Genomic DNA, 16,049 nt, shown 5'->3' with positions numbered 1-16,049 from the left:
GAGAGCAGACAGACACGTGAAGTCACGAGCGAGTAAACCATAAACTGCATGGTGCTGCCCAGATATTTCACGGAATTTTTCTAAAGCTCGCTCAGTTTGTAGTGAAGTATACTGTATTAAATTACAACAAATTCATTTTGTCGCGCCCTACCTGGCGTGACTGTGAGTGCAAGCTATTGAAGGTACTCTGGTTGTGTTTGATTTGACAAGATATTATTTTAGGTTGCTGAAGTTCAAAAATAAATAGAATATACAGATTATACAGAATCAAAAAAAGGTTTAGATTAATGGGTGCGAAGACGAAGGAGAGACAGAATTCGCGGACTGTGTTGTGAATCCTATTCAGCACTGGAGTCTGAGCGTGCGGGTAGCGTACGGTAGCGTACGTGACAGAACCTAACCCTGTAAGTTGGCGTTTCGACTAATTGATTGCTCAATTGACGTAAATCCCGCGATGCCGTGCGTCATATGATTAATGACACGTTAACAGGATTGCAAATTATAAGTAGAGATTATGTTGCTGTGTATTTGAGGATAATCAAAGACAGGCATGATATCCTGACCTTAAGTTCCTCAAGCGATACTTTGTTAGTGTTGTTTACGAGTGTGAACTACTAGTACAGGTGATAGTTATATTGATCTTAAGTATCTATTACCGTAATCAACCTTTACACTACAGTTATATTTGCAGGCCATACTTCTTTGCGTGAAAGCGCATTGGCGGCTTTATTTTCAAACCGCTTTTTATAGCGAATGCTACTATGGTGAACAGCTAGCATCTGTTGCCATCTAAAATGTCTTTGATTTAAATTGGATTGGTTAACTAGATGTATCATCGCACCAGGTGGTAAGCGGGCCTAGTTAAAAACAGAGAAAGATTGAGGAAAGAGAAAATTGCGGACGAGCATCTCATACACATGTATTAAGTGTAAGATTAGGTTTACTCCTTTCATTTTACACTAGCGCAAGCTAGTCCTCGCCCTCCTTGTTCTTATTACTCTTCCATTCAGAAATAGGAACTAATATATTTGAATGAGATGTGATTTCTTTTTTTCTAAATGTTATATATATTTACCAAATAAAGCTGTATTAGCTTTTTTTAAAGAATATACGTACGAATTTTATTCATACAGTTGTTGCATACTGTTCTTGACTGAACTCTATTTGATCTGACACGCAAAATTCCTCAACCCCACATTGCGCTTAAAGCTCTGCAATCACGGCACAAGTGCCAAACACCACAGTACAATAGTGTCGTATAGTACAAATTCTTTAGTAAAGTATGAGTTCATTGCAATGCTATACAGTATTATGCCATTTCCCAGATAGCTAGCTATATGCTCTACGCATCATGCATAATAAGACAATTTCACGCTCACCTGGTTTAGCTACCAATTGATTTCAGCCTAGTCAGTTTAGCACAGTCTTGATGTGTTGATGATCATTTTGCTCTCTTCTAATTGAGAAAATCAAAATGTCATCTTGATAAACTAATACAGTTTCTTCGAAGGCAAGCAAACCATGTTTTATGAGCCAAATGACCTGTCAAACGCTGTCTTCTCCTGACCAGACCCAAGTCTTAACACACGGCTCGAGATCGTGGCGTTCGTTATTTTGATGGCTATTCCCTTCTCAAATTGTTATCTCAATTGGCGGAAAGAATGAAAAGACCTGGGTTGATTTTTTCAAAGGAACTAAACCACCTTAACTAAATTTAGAAATGTGAGAGTTTATACTGTATGCGAAATATCCAATGTTTACATTCCTTTCCCCCCAAACACGTGTAAGGGTTATCATTGTACGTTTACGTTTACGTCACATCTACGCAAAACTGTCATAGTTAAACTGTTTTAACCCTACTTACAGGATCACACCCTAAAACCCTGAACTTGTTGTTGACAGTTGCCGCCCCTTACAACATCTGTTACGATATCACGATAATTTGATTTCAAGATATCTTGTTTTTAAAGTGTTATTTTAAGTGATCTTTCACAGTTCTGTAACTATAAATTTCAGAATGGATTTCCTCCGACGCGTAAGAGGAACACCATCATCTGCGGAGAAGAAAAACAACAATGAAGTGAAGGAGAATATCCCTGGTGCTATTAAAGGTGTTGATACAGAAGAGATCGAAGCTTACGAGAGTGTGACTACGCAATTTGTTAAGAATTTGCTTGACAGTTTAGTTGAGGAAGGTCAATTGGTGGCAGCAGTAAATGGCCAGTTAAGTGATAAGCAAGCAAAGAGGATTATAAACATGCACAAGTATTTGAGGGGTATGTTTTTATAGTTGTGAATGATTTAGATCATTGCTGACGCCGATTCCAGAACGAATCATGGACTTTGGCTGCGACCGTGAAGCCAATGTTTACTATATTAACCCTGATGAGATTGTTGCGGCGTTTAAGTCAACGCACTATCAAAGTCTAGTGTATCAGGCCAATTTCGCCGAACTTGCGTTTGAGTTATTTCAGAAAACACAAACTGAGCTGACAGATAGCCCAGAGAACGTGTTTGAGATCATCAGGGCCAACTTTCCGACCGCGTTCGGCCTGACCTTCGACATCTTTGCGGCCCGTTTCATTGTGCTACTGAGTGTGCAAGAATACATCTACCTGATTCTGTCAATAAAAGAGACTGGAAAACGTGTGAAGAATGCCGAGGGAAAGTTCAAGGACTTGCTTGAAAGGTATCCGATTGAGGCGGATATTGACATGGAGGTTGTGTCCAAAGTCAGTGATATCATCTCAGAAAGCAATGACCGAGTAGAGTTAATTGAGCTCTTGAAAGAGCAATTCCCGTTCGATAGTTTTATTGAGGAAGTTGCAGAGTGGATTTCCGAGGCAGTGAGTGTTGCAACTGGTAAAATGTAAGTACATTTATAAAGCAGGTAAGACGTTGACGGTTAATGACTAGTTTTAGGGGCACCGCATTAGTCGCAGCGGTTGAGACCATCAAGCCAGGTGCTAAGCGGGGCTCAAGGAGCAAACCCGTACGGAAACCTGAAGCACCGGTGGTCGCTGGACGTAAACGACGATTTAACGAAGCACAACCAGATCGCAAGAAATTGCAGTTTGATTCACAAGAATCGGATAGTCCGATAGAACCAGTCCAACCAAAAGCCAAGAGGCGTCGGCAGACCGTGCGTTCGCAACCGCCTATTCCACAAGAGGCAGAATTTATGGACACGCCTCTGGACAACGATGCGAACACTGACCTGGGTTTGGACGAGACTGTAGACGATATCAAGGAAGGTGTGAATTTAGGTGACATCGCACAGGCTACTACGCTTGTGACGGCCACGCCAGTTACTGTTGGAGTTTCGCTTCAGCTATCGTCGCCGGCACCAGAGGCTAGTTCTAATATTGAGGTACATCTTGGGCGAGGCCGACGAAAGTGGCGGCCAGAGATGGAGGCTGCATTGTTAAAGGCTCTTCAAGTTTTAGGCCCTAGGTGGGCCGACATTGAGTCGGTATGTATCTTTGAGTATAATGTCAAGGTCGTGAGGATTGACATATGTAGGCTGTTACTGCTTCAGTAGAAGGCATTCCTATGGATAATGAAGGGTCAAGTGCAGACTTCAAGTTGCTGGCTGGACGAACACAGGCAATGCTGAAGGACAAGGCGCGAAATATGAAGCACCATATGATTCTGCATGGCTTGCCGGTGCCACCTGAGCTAGCACCAGTCACTGTGTCCAAGAAGGTGATTGAAAAAGCGTTTACGCCGCACAAGCTCGGGGCGCATCCGATTGATAATAATGCTGAGAGGCTAGAACCGGCACAGTAAGATGGGTAGGAAGGGTTTATTACAATTTAGGTGATACGGCGTCTGTAGATGTATAATAATGTGTACCAGTAGTCAAAGTGGAAATGCCAATTAATTATATTATTACAATATCCATTATATCAAATGTAGACCCCCTTAAAATCTTATCAAAATCTTAAAACCCTTATATCCTGGGCCATAAATCATCACGTCATGCATATATTTGCGGGAGCATCCCGATACATCCCCTATCTGAGTGCAATTACGCAAAACCTGTGCTCAAAGCAGCTCTATTGAGTATGAGCATAATCATTGCTTGAGATGTTTGCCGCTATGCAAACTGCTTTGATGAACAGATCCAAGCTTAGAAGCAGCAAAAACAACCTGGTTCAGCCTGATAAGCTGGGCGCGCATAATACCCCGGCGCCCCAACCGAGCCATAGTACCCATACCCTCCTGCGGGAGCGTACGCGACGGGAGATGGATAGTATGGTCTTGGTGCGACTACGATTGTAGGTCCAAATCCAATACGCGGTCCTCTGAAAAACCCACCGTGCCGTCCATGATGATGACCTCCATATCCTCCAAATCCGCCATGATGCCCTCCATGATGTCCTCCATGATGTCCGTATCCCATATTTATAATTGTATTAGAATAATGCACACTGATTAAAATTGAATGCTTTAAACGTTAAAGTAGCAAACCGTCTCATCTTTATAGTCCCACTCAGCGCCCTCGGATGTTGACGTCACCCTCTCCGGCGGACACATGCAGAAGCGCACAGCCGGGTATTCATGTCATGTGACTATATAAATGTACAACAGTAGCATTATTATAGCATAAATGCGTTATAATTACTGCATTCAAGTGGCTGAGGCGGCCTTAAGCCCCAGCATACGCACACTCCCGTACCCAGAAGCAAAATGACGCGTATTTTTGTCGTAATTGCTTTAAACGTATTTAAATCCAGTAAATGCGTCATGAAATGATGATTCTATTATGACAATGACGATACCAGATTGTTCGGTCTGAATCAGTCTGATAAGATAAGGTTTAAAGCTATTTGAGCCCTAACCCATGATTTACAACCATTAGAGTTGAACTGCCGGAGGCCACTGCATTATTAGCAGTTCACAAGCTTTCTCGCACTCAATTGACTTGTATTAGACTCAATTGCTCTGACAGTAACTAGGAGTAACTTGTAATGGATTTTGAATTTGATGTAAGTTTTAGTTAATGATGTATAAGAGCTGTAAATAACGTGAGTGTAGACGTTGATTGTCAACGCAAAGATTGCGACTGCCTCGGAATGTTTCCCCGGCGATATCGCAATCAAGGACGGCAAAATCTTTGCAATTGCGCCTGATTTGAAGACTCTGAAGGCCAAGTCAGTCATTGACGCCGAGGGCGCGTTCGTGACCCCCGGTGGTGTTGACGGACATACTCACATTGACCAGGAAAACACTCCCGGTGGCCAGGACTACCCGTACCGTGGCTCGGATGGGTTCGAGTCTGGCTCGAGATCTGCTATTGCTGGTGGCACGACTACGTTTCTTGCTTTTGCTATGCAACATAGACACCGTCCCGATCACTCCTTGTCTGATGTCATTGGCCACTACCACGAGCTTGCGACCAACAACTCGTACTGTGACTACGGTTTCCACTTGATCATCACTGACCCTTCACCTGAGCGTTTGGCCGAGTTTCCAAGCTTGATTCCTGAATTCGGTATTTCGTCCGTCAAGTTGTACATGACCTACGACCGTCTGCGTCTGACAGATTACGAGGTCTTGCACACCATCTCATCTGCTCGCAAGGCTGGAATCACTCCTATGATTCACGCCGAGAACTTGGACATCATCAACTTTTTCTCCGAGGAGCTCGAGAAGCTTGACCTGCTTGACCCGTACTCGCACGCCCGGTCTCGTCCCGCTTTGGCTGAACACGAGGCTACTAACCGTGCAATCGTGTTGTCTGAGGTCATGAACGTGCCAATTTTGTTGGTCCACGTCTCCTCGCCAGGCTCAGTGCAGCGTATTCGCAAGGGACAAGGTAAGGGCCTCCCCGTCTACGCTGAAACTTGCCCTCAGTACCTTCTCTTGACCGACGCCGGTCTTCAAAAGCCAAACTACGAAGGTGCAAACTGTGTGTGCTCGCCGCCCCTCCGTCCATCAAAAGAGGATCTCGACGGTCTCTGGAACGGTCTCCGTAACGGCACGTTCACTCTGATTTCGTCTGACCACTGCCCGTTCCGAACAGATGAGGAACTCGGCAAACCGGTCGCCATTAAGGACTCTGGCAAACCCGGCGGTGACTGGCGGCTGATCCCTAACGGTATTCCAGGTATCGAGACCCGTATGCCGTTGATCTTCACATTTGGGGTCTGCACCGGCAGATTATCGATCGAGCGGTTTGTGCAACTGACGTCGACCAACACTGCAAAGCTGTACGGCATGTACCCCAAGAAGGGATCTATCATTCCTGGCGCCGACGCCGATCTTGTCATCTGGTACCCTGAAGGCAAGTACAAGCAGACATTGACCAACGCCATGTTGCACCACAATTGTGACTACACCGCGTTCGAGGGCATGGAAATGCTCAACTGGCCGCGATTCACTATCCTTCGTGGACAGGTTGTCTGGGACGCCGACAAGGGTGAGGTTACAGGCAAAAAGGGCTACGGCGAGTACCAGACTCGGGAGAAGAGTTGGTTCGCAAAGAACCAGGTCTTGTTTGATGACATTACTCAGACCGTGTGGAAGAACGAGTGGAGGCCAGCGTATGACTAGAATTAGCTGGATTTGTAATTTAACATGTTTTGTGCAGAACTTTAACCTCCGAGTAAGATGTAGTAAACTGTCAACAATGCAACGTAGCCACCTCATATGCCGAGATACTTTCCTGCCTGTGCGTTCAAACAAAATAATTCACATTTTACGCCAGAGAGCGACGGCGGGCCGTGTCGAAGCCATCTAGTTCTTTTTTTTAAATCTTTATTCATGGCGGGCCTTAAGAAGTACCAGAATTCAGGGGGCGCCTTTAAAGGGGTCTGACCATGCGGCTCCTGTCAAATAGAGTTTAAATGTTTGAAATGCGCCGCACAAATCTTTTGGAATTTCGGACATCTCCATCATCTCCATCAACAAAGGGTAGAAGGTGTTGTTTTCTTGCTGCTACTCTAGAGTAGCAGAAAAGGTAGAATAAAGGTTTAATAAAAGATTAAAGAGACTGTTGAGTATGGCCGTGAGCTGAGGGTTTTACTTCGTTTACTTGCAGATCAATCACATGAACATAGAACGACCGATCTGTTCGAACAGTCAACGAGACTCTTTATGATTGATTAATATAGATAGAATTTATCTTGTATATATTACAGGCACAAAAACAAATTTAATATTCACAATAATACTAGTCAGTTTGAACTGGTGGTCGAACCTTACACTTTATTTCTGCCGCTTATTTTATCTCTGCATCGCAATACACACAATCACAAACATTTTAAATATATTAAATCAGTCTAGACAATCAATTGATGACTGTACAGATTACGTGCAAGTACAAGTTACACAGTAATAAAAATCGTTAATACGTCTGCGGTTCTACGCAATGCAGGATCCGGCGATATCCGTCACCGCCGCGCGCTCTGCCCCGACCCTAATTTTTTCTCTCTTTGTTGTTTTTCTCGTGAATTTGAAAAATGTGACCTAGGTTGCCGGGAAACTTCAAATTCGGCGTCCCGCGATCGTACCGCGAGGGAGTTTATGCAGGAATTGCATCATTGGCGTATGAGTGTATATATATTTCTGTCTGTCCCCAATCACGATGACTCTGCTCTGTCTTTCTGTACCCGCTGCTTAACATCCCCCCACATTCGTTACACCTCTGCGCAATGCCATCTGATCTTTACCCATCACTGCCTTCCAACGGATCTTACGACAACAACAGCAAACACGTTGATGAAATTACAAGTGTCATCGACGCTGAAGATGAATCAGCAGCTTTGCTTTTACACAGCTTCGACAGCGACAGAGACGGAGCCTTGGAGCTTGCGAGTATAGATTTTGAAGCACATGACGCGAACGATATACTGGAAGTCAGAGCCATGGAAACCAATCAGGTCGCTATTGTGTTTTGCTCGCTTTACATTGGAGTGTTTCTTGCCGCTTTAGACGGAACCGTCGTCGCTACACTGCTCGCACACATTTCCTCGGAATTCCACGAGTTCAGATCGGTGTCATGGGTTGCGACCGCTTACTTGATCACTGTTGCAGCGTGCCAACCTCTTTACGGCAAGCTTTCAGATATTCTTGGACGCAAAACTCTTCTCATTTTTAGCAACGTACGTGGCACCAATGCGCGGCATTCTAGCTTGAGCTAACACGAGTATAGGCCACTTTTGCTGTGGGATGTGTTTTCTGCGGAATTGCAAACAACATTTGGTTTTTGGTCTTCGCGCGTATCATCGCCGGTGTCGGCGGTGCTGGTCTGACGGCGCTGTCTTCAATTACTCTGAATGATCTCGTTCCGATCCGACAACGCAGTTTGCTCCAGGGAATTGGTTCTGTGCTGTACAATGCCGGTGCATCTCTCGGTGGCGTGTTTGGCGGTTACATCACCGAGACCTTAGGCTGGCGCTGGGCGTTCTTGCTGCAAGTCCCGTTCATTGTCGTGTCTACCATGGCGATCGTTAGCAACTTGAAGTCCAAACCCGCGCCAGTGAGTTCTGACTCTGCATCGCAAACCGCAGACATGTTTGGCCGGATCGACTTTGCCGGTTCCATCACACTCGTACTGTCGCTTGTCAACTTCCTGATTTGCATGTCTATCGGCGGCAACTACGTTTCGTGGTGGTCATTCCCTGTATTCATCACGTTCATTTTTGGGTCTATGTTTCTGTTTGCATTTATTTACGTGGAGCTGTACGTTGCTCGGGAACCAGTGATCCCGCTATATCTGCTCAAAGACCGGTCAGTATTTGGTGCGTCCTTCACAAACTGGCTCATCATGATGATCAACTACGCGCAGCTATTCTACGTGCCAATATACTTCATTGCCATCCGAGGAATCTCACCGACTCAGGCAGGCACAAATATCATTCCCAACTTTGTCGGCTCGGCCGTCGGCGCTATCGTGTCCGGCACGGTCATGCGCACGACAGGGCGGTACTGGTGGATCACACTTGGGTCGGCTATCATATTGACTGTCGGTTCGATCTTGATCAGCACGTACAGTTTAACGACCCCAAAATGGGAACAAATTCTGTACATCATGATTGCTGGGCTCGGGTTCGGTGGACTGCTAAACTGCACGCTGATCGCAATGGTCGCTTCTGTTCCGCCCGAGCTGCAGGCAGTCACGACCGCGATCCAGTACGGTTTCCGAGGTACCGGGTCCACGGTCGGCGTCGCGATCGCGTCCGCCATTTTCGAAAATGTGCTCGGCAAGAAACTCGACGTGTACATTGTCGGCAACGACAAGGCCGACATTATATCTCGAGTCACAAACTCGATCGAGGAAATCGGACTCATCCCGACTGAGTACAAAGCAGACGTCGTGCAGGCGTACCTAGACGCGTTCCATGGCGTGTTTTCTTTTGCAATCTTTTTGGCCGCCATGGTCATTGGTACGTGTGCAATGATGCGCGAACACGTGCTCTCGCACTCATTTCAAAAATAAAATACGTGAGTAAAATGGGATACCGGGGAAAAAAGTTCACAGGGATTGGGTAAAACAGTGCATTATCATGTCATTTGGAATCGGGGTTATTTGTAATGATTTAATATTTAAGTCTTCTATACATTGTATGATACAGATTAGTTTATGCGTTCGCGCATGCTGGTAAGAAATTCCATGTAACTCTGTCCTTGATCAATCCTATCTTCAATCAAAAACGACGTGCCCCACATCTTGAGCGCAGGATCGCCGTCTTCCCGAATGACGTACAAATGCGACCACACAATCGACCCACGCTTCTCGCGCAACTTGCCAATGATCGTGTTAATCCTGATCGAGATGTCAGTATCAAGCAATGGCAACGACGTTTTCCCCGTCGGAATCTCTTCAAGCGACGAAAGACCCCATACGTCGGCAATCAGCTGCGGCACAGCTTCTCGACCGACCCACAAAAACAAAATCTGCCCGTCGTCAATCAAGTACAGTCCATGCCGTCTCAGACACTCGGCACTCAAATTCATTTTCGGCGGAAGTCGAATCTTCCCGGTCTGCTCGTCCGGCCGACCGGCATATTCAGGCATGTCGTGCAGAGAGTAAAAACCGGGATGAATGTACGACAGCAAGTACTTAACAGGTAACGTACCTAGCAAGTTCAGTGCAGCCGCCCGCAAATCGGACGCAATTATACCCGACTTGCGCAGCCCGACATGCTTAATTATGCCGAGACATAATAGCGGCAAAAGTCGCAAGTTTGCACAGAACTGGATTGGCGCTGAAGCACCGACATTCGACGTCATGAGCTCCTTCTTGTATGTCTGCAGCATCTCCGCAAGCCGGCCGCCGACCAGATCTCGCGCATCCTGGAGACTTGACGTCAATGCTTTTTCGGCCGCACGCTGGGCGAGAAAGGCTGTGATTGCGACCTGGTCTGCAGACGCGTACACATCTGCCAAGATCGCCGTGGTCGGAAGGCTGAGTGTCAAGACCCTGATCCGACGCTCTCCGTTGCACGTTGTGTGCAGCACGGCGGCTTGAACAGACACGAATGGTTTTGTAATTGTCTCGTCGATCGACGCCTCAACAGAGTAGCTCTGGTCCCGCGGGAAACTTGGGAACGCACACAGGTCCGACGAGCGGTTGAAAAAATTACCGTAGAATGTGTTCAGCTTGACGCCAGCTGTCGCACGCACACGGAGCACAGCTTCCAACGCGATTTCAGACGACAAATGCTCGCTCAACTCGTGCGAAAATTTGATTGCGTCTTCCAGCTTGCCGGCGTTCCAACCAGGATAGAAGTATGTCTGACCGGACGTGTACCGTGGCAGGTAGCTTAGAGACGCTACGTCCTGATAATGCGACGCCAGTAAAAACATGTCAACTGATACCTGACTTTTACTGCACTCAACCGCAAAACTCTTGTAAAAAGCGTTCTGGCTCTGGAGCAAACCGCGTTCTGCTGTAGCCTGTAATTTCTTGTCATCTCGGTTCTCGAGCTTGCCTGTGCCAAGATTCGGCCGACTGGCGGTCAGACAAACAATCTTGCCGCCGATATTGCCAATCAGTTTATGCGCCGCTCGAAGAGCGGGTCCTAGTGCGTTGCTAGTACTGGTTGTGTTTGCAAAGAAACTATTCATGCTGTTTAATAAATTCTCGATACCTTCGCGACACTGGTCAAGAGACACAAACAGATTATGTGGCACCGGTAAAAACGGCTCTTCGAGGTCAGACACTACAAGCAGGTTTGGGTCGCCCGTAGATTCGATTGTGAAATAATTGAGGGACTCGTTGACACAGATGAAACCAATCCGGGTCCGTTTGTCGTTATTTGGTATTCTGTCCAGCGACTCTAAAATAGTGCGAGCGGCTGTAGCCACGAGACCGCATGAGATGGCCGGAAGACTGACATCAATGACAAACATGTATACTAGCGGCTGAGGTGGACGGACCATGTATTCTGGCGGAGCGATGAACTCTACGACTGCATGATTGAGTTCGGGCCGAGCCCATCGGTCGAGTTGTTTTTGATTAAAAGAGTCCCAATCGTACGCAGGTGGGACTACATTTGTCAGTACTCTTTAAAATTAAAAGTAAACAAGCGTACCGTCATTGGTTAGATTACACATGTTGCAGACCCATCTGCGACCTTGATCTGTAGATGTGATGAATGGATTGATGTAGGACCGACATTTGCGGCAACGAGCAATGACAGCGTCAGATATGACAGGAATAGGAGCTTCATCGTCGTGTAGATTAACGTATGGCTGGATAACAAACCCAAACGGGATTTTGCTTTTTTTTAGTAACGCGCTTGTGGTAGGGACTGCATTCAATGTCGATCGCATATATGGTAGAGGACAATTTGCATTTGGGGAGTTTGTGATCGCGGACTTAGACGTTAGCAATAGCAATAAAATAAAAATATACATACGTTTGCGGGTAAGATGATTGGAGGTGGAGGTAGGTCCAGATCAGCAATGGGTGGTGGTAAAGATTGGAGTAGATCAATATTATACAGTTGATTAAGCTGATTTGTTAGTTTATAAAAATATAACAGTAAAACATTAACAATACCTGAGATTGAGGCGTATTCTGAATGTTCATCTGTGCAAATTGTTGAGATAAAGCTGGATCCACGGGAGCAGCCTGTGCTCCTACAGGTTGAAATCCGGTATACTGCCGTTGCTCTCCTAACGCAGGCGTATATATCTGTTCATTTTGAACGGGCTGCTGCTGCACCTGAGATTGCATTCCAGAATCGTCCACAGGAGTAGCCGAAAGCGTGTACTGTTCAGCAGCGTACTGGCGCCGCGATCTGTGGTGCGGAGGAGCAACTCCTGCGTTCATTCCTACACCAGGATTTTGCTGCTGCTGTTGCTGGGGTTGCTGCTGCTGCTGTGACGTGTAATGTCCCTGATCGATCGACATGTCGTCAATTGAACGATTATAATGTGTACAAACCACGAAATACTCGGATCAAGTCGAGGTTCAGCATATGGCGTCGACATGTTCACGAACACCGTGGCCGAATAGACGTGCGGCTCATATTACCCTTGCCCGGATCACGTGATTGAACTTTGTACGACAGTAAAGCGATCCAGTACTGTATGTGTAAGAACCTGATGTTTGAGTATCCGTACAAAACCCTTGTAAATGTCATTAATCGGCTTTGGCCGGTGTCGTCTGCTCTTGCCTTTCTTCACGAGTTCGGGTTCAAATTCAACAAAACAAAAAAGAAAAAAAAAGTGAAAAACGCATAATTCTAATTGAATAAAAATTAAATAATTTAAAACTAAATTCAAAGAAGTCGCAAGCTTATCGTGTTATCAGCTCGGATTTGCCACAAACGTTTAAACGCGCGGCTCATCAAATAATCCTGTCCTTCTGATTCGCTGTATTCTAGTGGCTGTGGTATACTGCGGCGGTGGCTTGCTTGCTATATCGCCTAATGATCTGATGTGGCAGTGCTATCCGCTTCTTGCTCGACTTTTCTCCCACTTCGGCTCATTCTTCCTCACCTTCTTTACCTCTTCCATCATTCCCTTCCGTTGCCATCTTCTACTTCTACTTTCTCTCACGTTATTACGTTGCATTACTCTTAGTACTCATCAAATGGCGTCAGTAAGGCAGATATCGCCGTCATCGTCTGCTTCTTCAACGGTTTCCTCAGTACTGACGGCGTCTCCAACCTTGATCTCGGCATCTCCAACTTCCACGCGATCATTTATTACTCCTCCACCTCCGCCACCACCACATTTAAGATCTTTAAAGAAACCACTTTACAGACCCGCAGTTCTGCGATATGGAACTTCTCTTAAAGTAAACGGAGAAGATTGGTCGCAACAACTTTTCTGGGGCCAGATTCCTGCCGTTTCAGGCCCCCCAAGACGAAGTCATTGGGTCTCGGACGATTCTGCATTAAGCTGTCAAAGCTGTCATAAGGCATTCACTTTTTGGGAACGAAGACACCATTGTCGGCGGTGTGGCCAGATTTACTGCGCTGCCCATTCTTCACATTTATTACGACTCGATCAGAATTGCAATTTCCATCCAAAAGGAATTCTGAGCAGGACTTGCGACAACTGCGCGCACGATTTCAATCGCACTGTCATTGAGGCAATGAGCCAATACAATGCCAACGCGGAAATTTCGGATTCGGCCGATGCTATCAACAACATTAATCGTATCACGAATATGGTAACCAACTCAAATGGCGCACGGCTGCCATTCGATAGCGATTTATCTGATGATGAGCTCATGAGCCCGAATTCACCTGCCGCGCTCAGACCGATGACGTCCGCTACGTCGTCTTCTTATTTCTTTGGTGCCTCGTCTGGCACTTCGGGAATTGCGACCTCAGAAATACTCGAAGGCCGTACACCAGCTCTCTCAGACGGACATACTCAGCTTTCGCGTGAAATCCAGTTGCATTTACAGCAGCAACTTGGTGGTGGGGGTCTTGCTATTCCAATCACACCAAACAAGAATCATCCCATGAATCAGAATACTCCATCAGAACGTAACGGATCATATGTACCGTCGGACTGGAACTGGAGTACGTTTTAGTTATTCGAAGCATATTTTGCATAACGATACGATTTGAATGCCATTTTATTTTGCGTGCATCACAGGCTTTTTTCTTGCAGCATTTCGTTTTTATTTATTATGCCTTACTATCGGCGTCAGAGGTTTTTAATTTTTGGAACTTGACCGTATTTACGGTAACATTTTGTGCTCTTATCTTTCAAATTGTGGAGTTTGCGTTGATTTGGATATATGTAATTTATATGTTAAACAGTAATAATAACTAATACTCCTTATACTTTTACTATGCATTAGTTACTGCTATAATTAACCGTCAATAAATAGCCTTTGAGTAGTGAGTAAATTCAAGGCAAGTGGATACGGGCAATTAAGGTTTATATTAGAAACCTTAATTATGTAGTATGCTGTCGCACGTTTTCTAGTATGGATAAAACAACCAATAGCACTCAATACATATATCATTACATTTTGTAAGTTATACACAAAAGAATCTACAATTACATATATAATAAAATAAAAGAACAAAAATAAAACTAACCCTGTATATATACGCAAAGACACCAGTTTACATGCAAAAACAAACAAAACAAAAAGATCAAGAAAAAGAAAATAAAAAGTAATATGAGTGTAAAAAGAGAAAGTATGTACAGAGACTTGATTACTTTTAGGTAAGATGCAAATACTATACCTCTTTTGACTGGGTTCCATGAGAAATTACTTCTCGATCCCAGAATTGTAGTAAAAGATCACCATATCGTTGAAGTTCTTCCAGTGGGATTGATAATCGGAAATCACTTAAGAGTAAGAACTGTAACTCAAGATGATTTAGTTCTTCAAGAGGTAGTCCTCCGACCTGATTAAAGTTAGTAGAGTTTAGTGTATAAAGCCGTTTTGAACATACCTTAGCGTATCTTGAATTCTTGTAAAATACATCCGAGAAGAACTTACTGGCAACAGTAACACCAGCAATAACAAGTCGATGAATGTTGTAACTATCCATAACAAAGAAATCGTACGGCATTGGCTGTCCTGGTAAAGGTTCTTTAGCAATGGCAATCATAAACGGAGTTTCTGGCACCGGTTGCTGTGGTAAGCGGCTCCTGTAATCTTGTATTTGCTGTGATTGCTGCTGTGCAGTATAGTAATCCGGGCTGAATTCGCCTGCACCGGCACGTTTTGATATGCGATCAAAATATACTAGTAGAGACAAAAAAACCTCATTCGTGGCAGGACAGTACTTGAGTATTCGCATCAGATACGATTGCAGAGATATGGCCGGCACATTTCGGCCATGGAACGCAAGCACACTTGACGCCAATCCTCCACGGTCTGCCGCATGTCTATGATGTTCATTCTGAGATTCGTAAAGCGCGTCGTTTGACTCTATTATCCGTTGCAGCAATGCCGCAATCATGGCCAGGACTTCAGTCACCGGGTGGTTGAGGATATCTAATCGCGGCGGGTCAGACGTCGCAGGCGAGGTCAGGACGGACGATGAGGACGTGGTGGTCGACGAGAACTCATCTGGTGTGAGCGTGAATGTTGGCACAGCGACAGCTGTCGATTGGAAGACGTCTGAAGGAGGGTCTGCCATTGCTGTTTGTGCTGACTGCAAGTCAAGCACTGACCTGGTCCCTGTGATTGGCAGTAGAAGCGAAAGCACGGTTGGCTGAAGTTCGAGACAGGACTTTTTCCTGTCCGTTTAAACGGTAAGAGCCATACGTGCAGACAACATTGTTGATTAGTATGAAGATAGTATTATATTGGAAGTAGGACTTGATCGACTGCAGCTTGCACGGGCCTTTTGTTGTTGTTCAAAAGTAAAAATAAATAGTAAGAATCGGAAAGAGAGTCTTTAATTGAGCTCCGCTTTTTCAAATTGATAGAATTATAAAAAGTGAATAGAAGTCGCGAGTGAAAGAGTATGAAACGTAGAAGGGTTTGTATGTGGTTGTGTGGAGGGAAACCCTGGGAGCGGGTTGTTCTTCGAAGAGGATATGAACGAGAGATGGCCCGTGATTAGCACAGCAAAATAGTTGAAATTAACGTGGGTGTGGTAATTTGT

At 45.3% G+C, this 16,049-nt stretch overlaps 6 protein-coding genes across 6 annotated transcripts; 4 read left to right on the top strand and 2 right to left on the bottom strand.

Annotated features, from left to right (window-relative positions):
• Positions 1-1,886: 1,886 nt before the first annotated feature.
• Positions 1,887-3,897, top strand: V1512DRAFT_262327 (uncharacterized protein). Its single transcript, XM_066916249.1, has 4 exons — positions 1,887-2,276; positions 2,329-2,869; positions 2,917-3,472; positions 3,523-3,897. Exons 1-4 carry the CDS (start codon positions 2,018-2,020, stop codon positions 3,787-3,789), a joined length of 1,623 nt encoding a protein of 540 aa, XP_066771989.1. The 5' UTR covers positions 1,887-2,017; the 3' UTR covers positions 3,790-3,897.
• An 849-nt stretch (positions 3,898-4,746) lies between these two features.
• V1512DRAFT_224715 (uncharacterized protein) lies at positions 4,747-6,603 on the top strand. The gene is made up of 2 exons (XM_066913792.1): positions 4,747-4,991; positions 5,041-6,603. The coding sequence occupies exons 1-2, from the start codon at positions 4,974-4,976 to the stop codon at positions 6,556-6,558; spliced, it is 1,536 nt and encodes a 511-aa protein (XP_066771988.1). The 5' UTR covers positions 4,747-4,973; the 3' UTR covers positions 6,559-6,603.
• Positions 6,604-7,362: 759 nt separating this feature from the next.
• V1512DRAFT_152997 (major facilitator superfamily domain-containing protein) lies at positions 7,363-9,514 on the top strand. The gene is made up of 2 exons (XM_066913048.1): positions 7,363-8,108; positions 8,159-9,514. The coding sequence occupies exons 1-2, from the start codon at positions 7,659-7,661 to the stop codon at positions 9,443-9,445; spliced, it is 1,737 nt and encodes a 578-aa protein (XP_066771987.1). The 5' UTR covers positions 7,363-7,658; the 3' UTR covers positions 9,446-9,514.
• A 24-nt stretch (positions 9,515-9,538) lies between these two features.
• V1512DRAFT_291038 (uncharacterized protein) lies at positions 9,539-12,695 on the bottom strand. Its single transcript, XM_066918241.1, has 4 exons — positions 12,014-12,695; positions 11,871-11,966; positions 11,544-11,829; positions 9,539-11,498 (listed from the first exon to the last, which is right to left on the bottom strand). Exons 1-4 carry the CDS (start codon positions 12,365-12,367, stop codon positions 9,583-9,585), a joined length of 2,652 nt encoding a protein of 883 aa, XP_066771986.1. The 5' UTR covers positions 12,368-12,695; the 3' UTR covers positions 9,539-9,582.
• Positions 12,696-12,958: 263 nt separating this feature from the next.
• On the top strand, positions 12,959-14,265 carry V1512DRAFT_262320 (uncharacterized protein). The gene has a single exon (XM_066916248.1). The coding sequence runs from the start codon at positions 13,052-13,054 to the stop codon at positions 14,003-14,005; it is 954 nt and encodes a 317-aa protein (XP_066771985.1). The 5' UTR covers positions 12,959-13,051; the 3' UTR covers positions 14,006-14,265.
• Positions 14,266-14,424: 159 nt separating this feature from the next.
• V1512DRAFT_238119 (cyclin-domain-containing protein) lies at positions 14,425-15,932 on the bottom strand. The gene is made up of 2 exons (XM_066914167.1): positions 14,886-15,932; positions 14,425-14,837 (listed from the first exon to the last, which is right to left on the bottom strand). Exons 1-2 carry the CDS (start codon positions 15,576-15,578, stop codon positions 14,667-14,669), a joined length of 864 nt encoding a protein of 287 aa, XP_066771984.1. The 5' UTR covers positions 15,579-15,932; the 3' UTR covers positions 14,425-14,666.
• Between the last annotated feature and the right edge of the window lie 117 nt (positions 15,933-16,049).

The sequence above is a fragment of the Lipomyces arxii genome (assembly GCF_038497795.1).
Source record: "Lipomyces arxii strain Phaff 12-163 unplaced genomic scaffold V1512scaffold_6, whole genome shotgun sequence".
NCBI classification, from domain to species: Eukaryota; Fungi; Ascomycota; class Lipomycetes; order Lipomycetales; family Lipomycetaceae; genus Lipomyces; species Lipomyces arxii.
The sequence above is the reverse complement of the archived record's forward strand: the minus strand, read 5'-3'. Positions and strand labels throughout refer to the sequence as shown.

Excerpts from the sequence above, each read along its gene's own strand:
- V1512DRAFT_262327 (XM_066916249.1), top strand. The coding sequence starts at position 2,018 with ATGGATTTCCTCCGACGCGTAAGAGGAACACCATCATCTGCGGAGAAG. Across the intron at positions 2,277-2,328 it reads CATGCACAAGTATTTGAGGG|AACGAATCATGGACTTTGGC; the intron begins GTATGTTTTTAT and ends CGCCGATTCCAG. Across the intron at positions 3,473-3,522 it reads GGTGGGCCGACATTGAGTCG|GCTGTTACTGCTTCAGTAGA; the intron begins GTATGTATCTTT and ends TGACATATGTAG.
- V1512DRAFT_152997 (XM_066913048.1), top strand. The coding sequence starts at position 7,659 with ATGCCATCTGATCTTTACCCATCACTGCCTTCCAACGGATCTTACGAC. Across the intron at positions 8,109-8,158 it reads CTCTTCTCATTTTTAGCAAC|GCCACTTTTGCTGTGGGATG; the intron begins GTACGTGGCACC and ends ACACGAGTATAG.
- V1512DRAFT_291038 (XM_066918241.1), bottom strand. The coding sequence starts at position 12,367 with ATGTCGATCGATCAGGGACATTACACGTCACAGCAGCAGCAGCAACCC. Across the intron at positions 11,967-12,013 it reads AGAATACGCCTCAATCTCAG|CTTAATCAACTGTATAATAT; the intron begins GTATTGTTAATG and ends CTAACAAATCAG. Across the intron at positions 11,499-11,543 it reads GTGTAATCTAACCAATGACG|TCCCACCTGCGTACGATTGG; the intron begins GTACGCTTGTTT and ends TGACAAATGTAG.
- V1512DRAFT_262320 (XM_066916248.1), top strand. The coding sequence starts at position 13,052 with ATGGCGTCAGTAAGGCAGATATCGCCGTCATCGTCTGCTTCTTCAACG.
- V1512DRAFT_238119 (XM_066914167.1), bottom strand. The coding sequence starts at position 15,578 with ATGGCAGACCCTCCTTCAGACGTCTTCCAATCGACAGCTGTCGCTGTG. Across the intron at positions 14,838-14,885 it reads AGAATTCAAGATACGCTAAG|GTCGGAGGACTACCTCTTGA; the intron begins GTATGTTCAAAA and ends AACTTTAATCAG.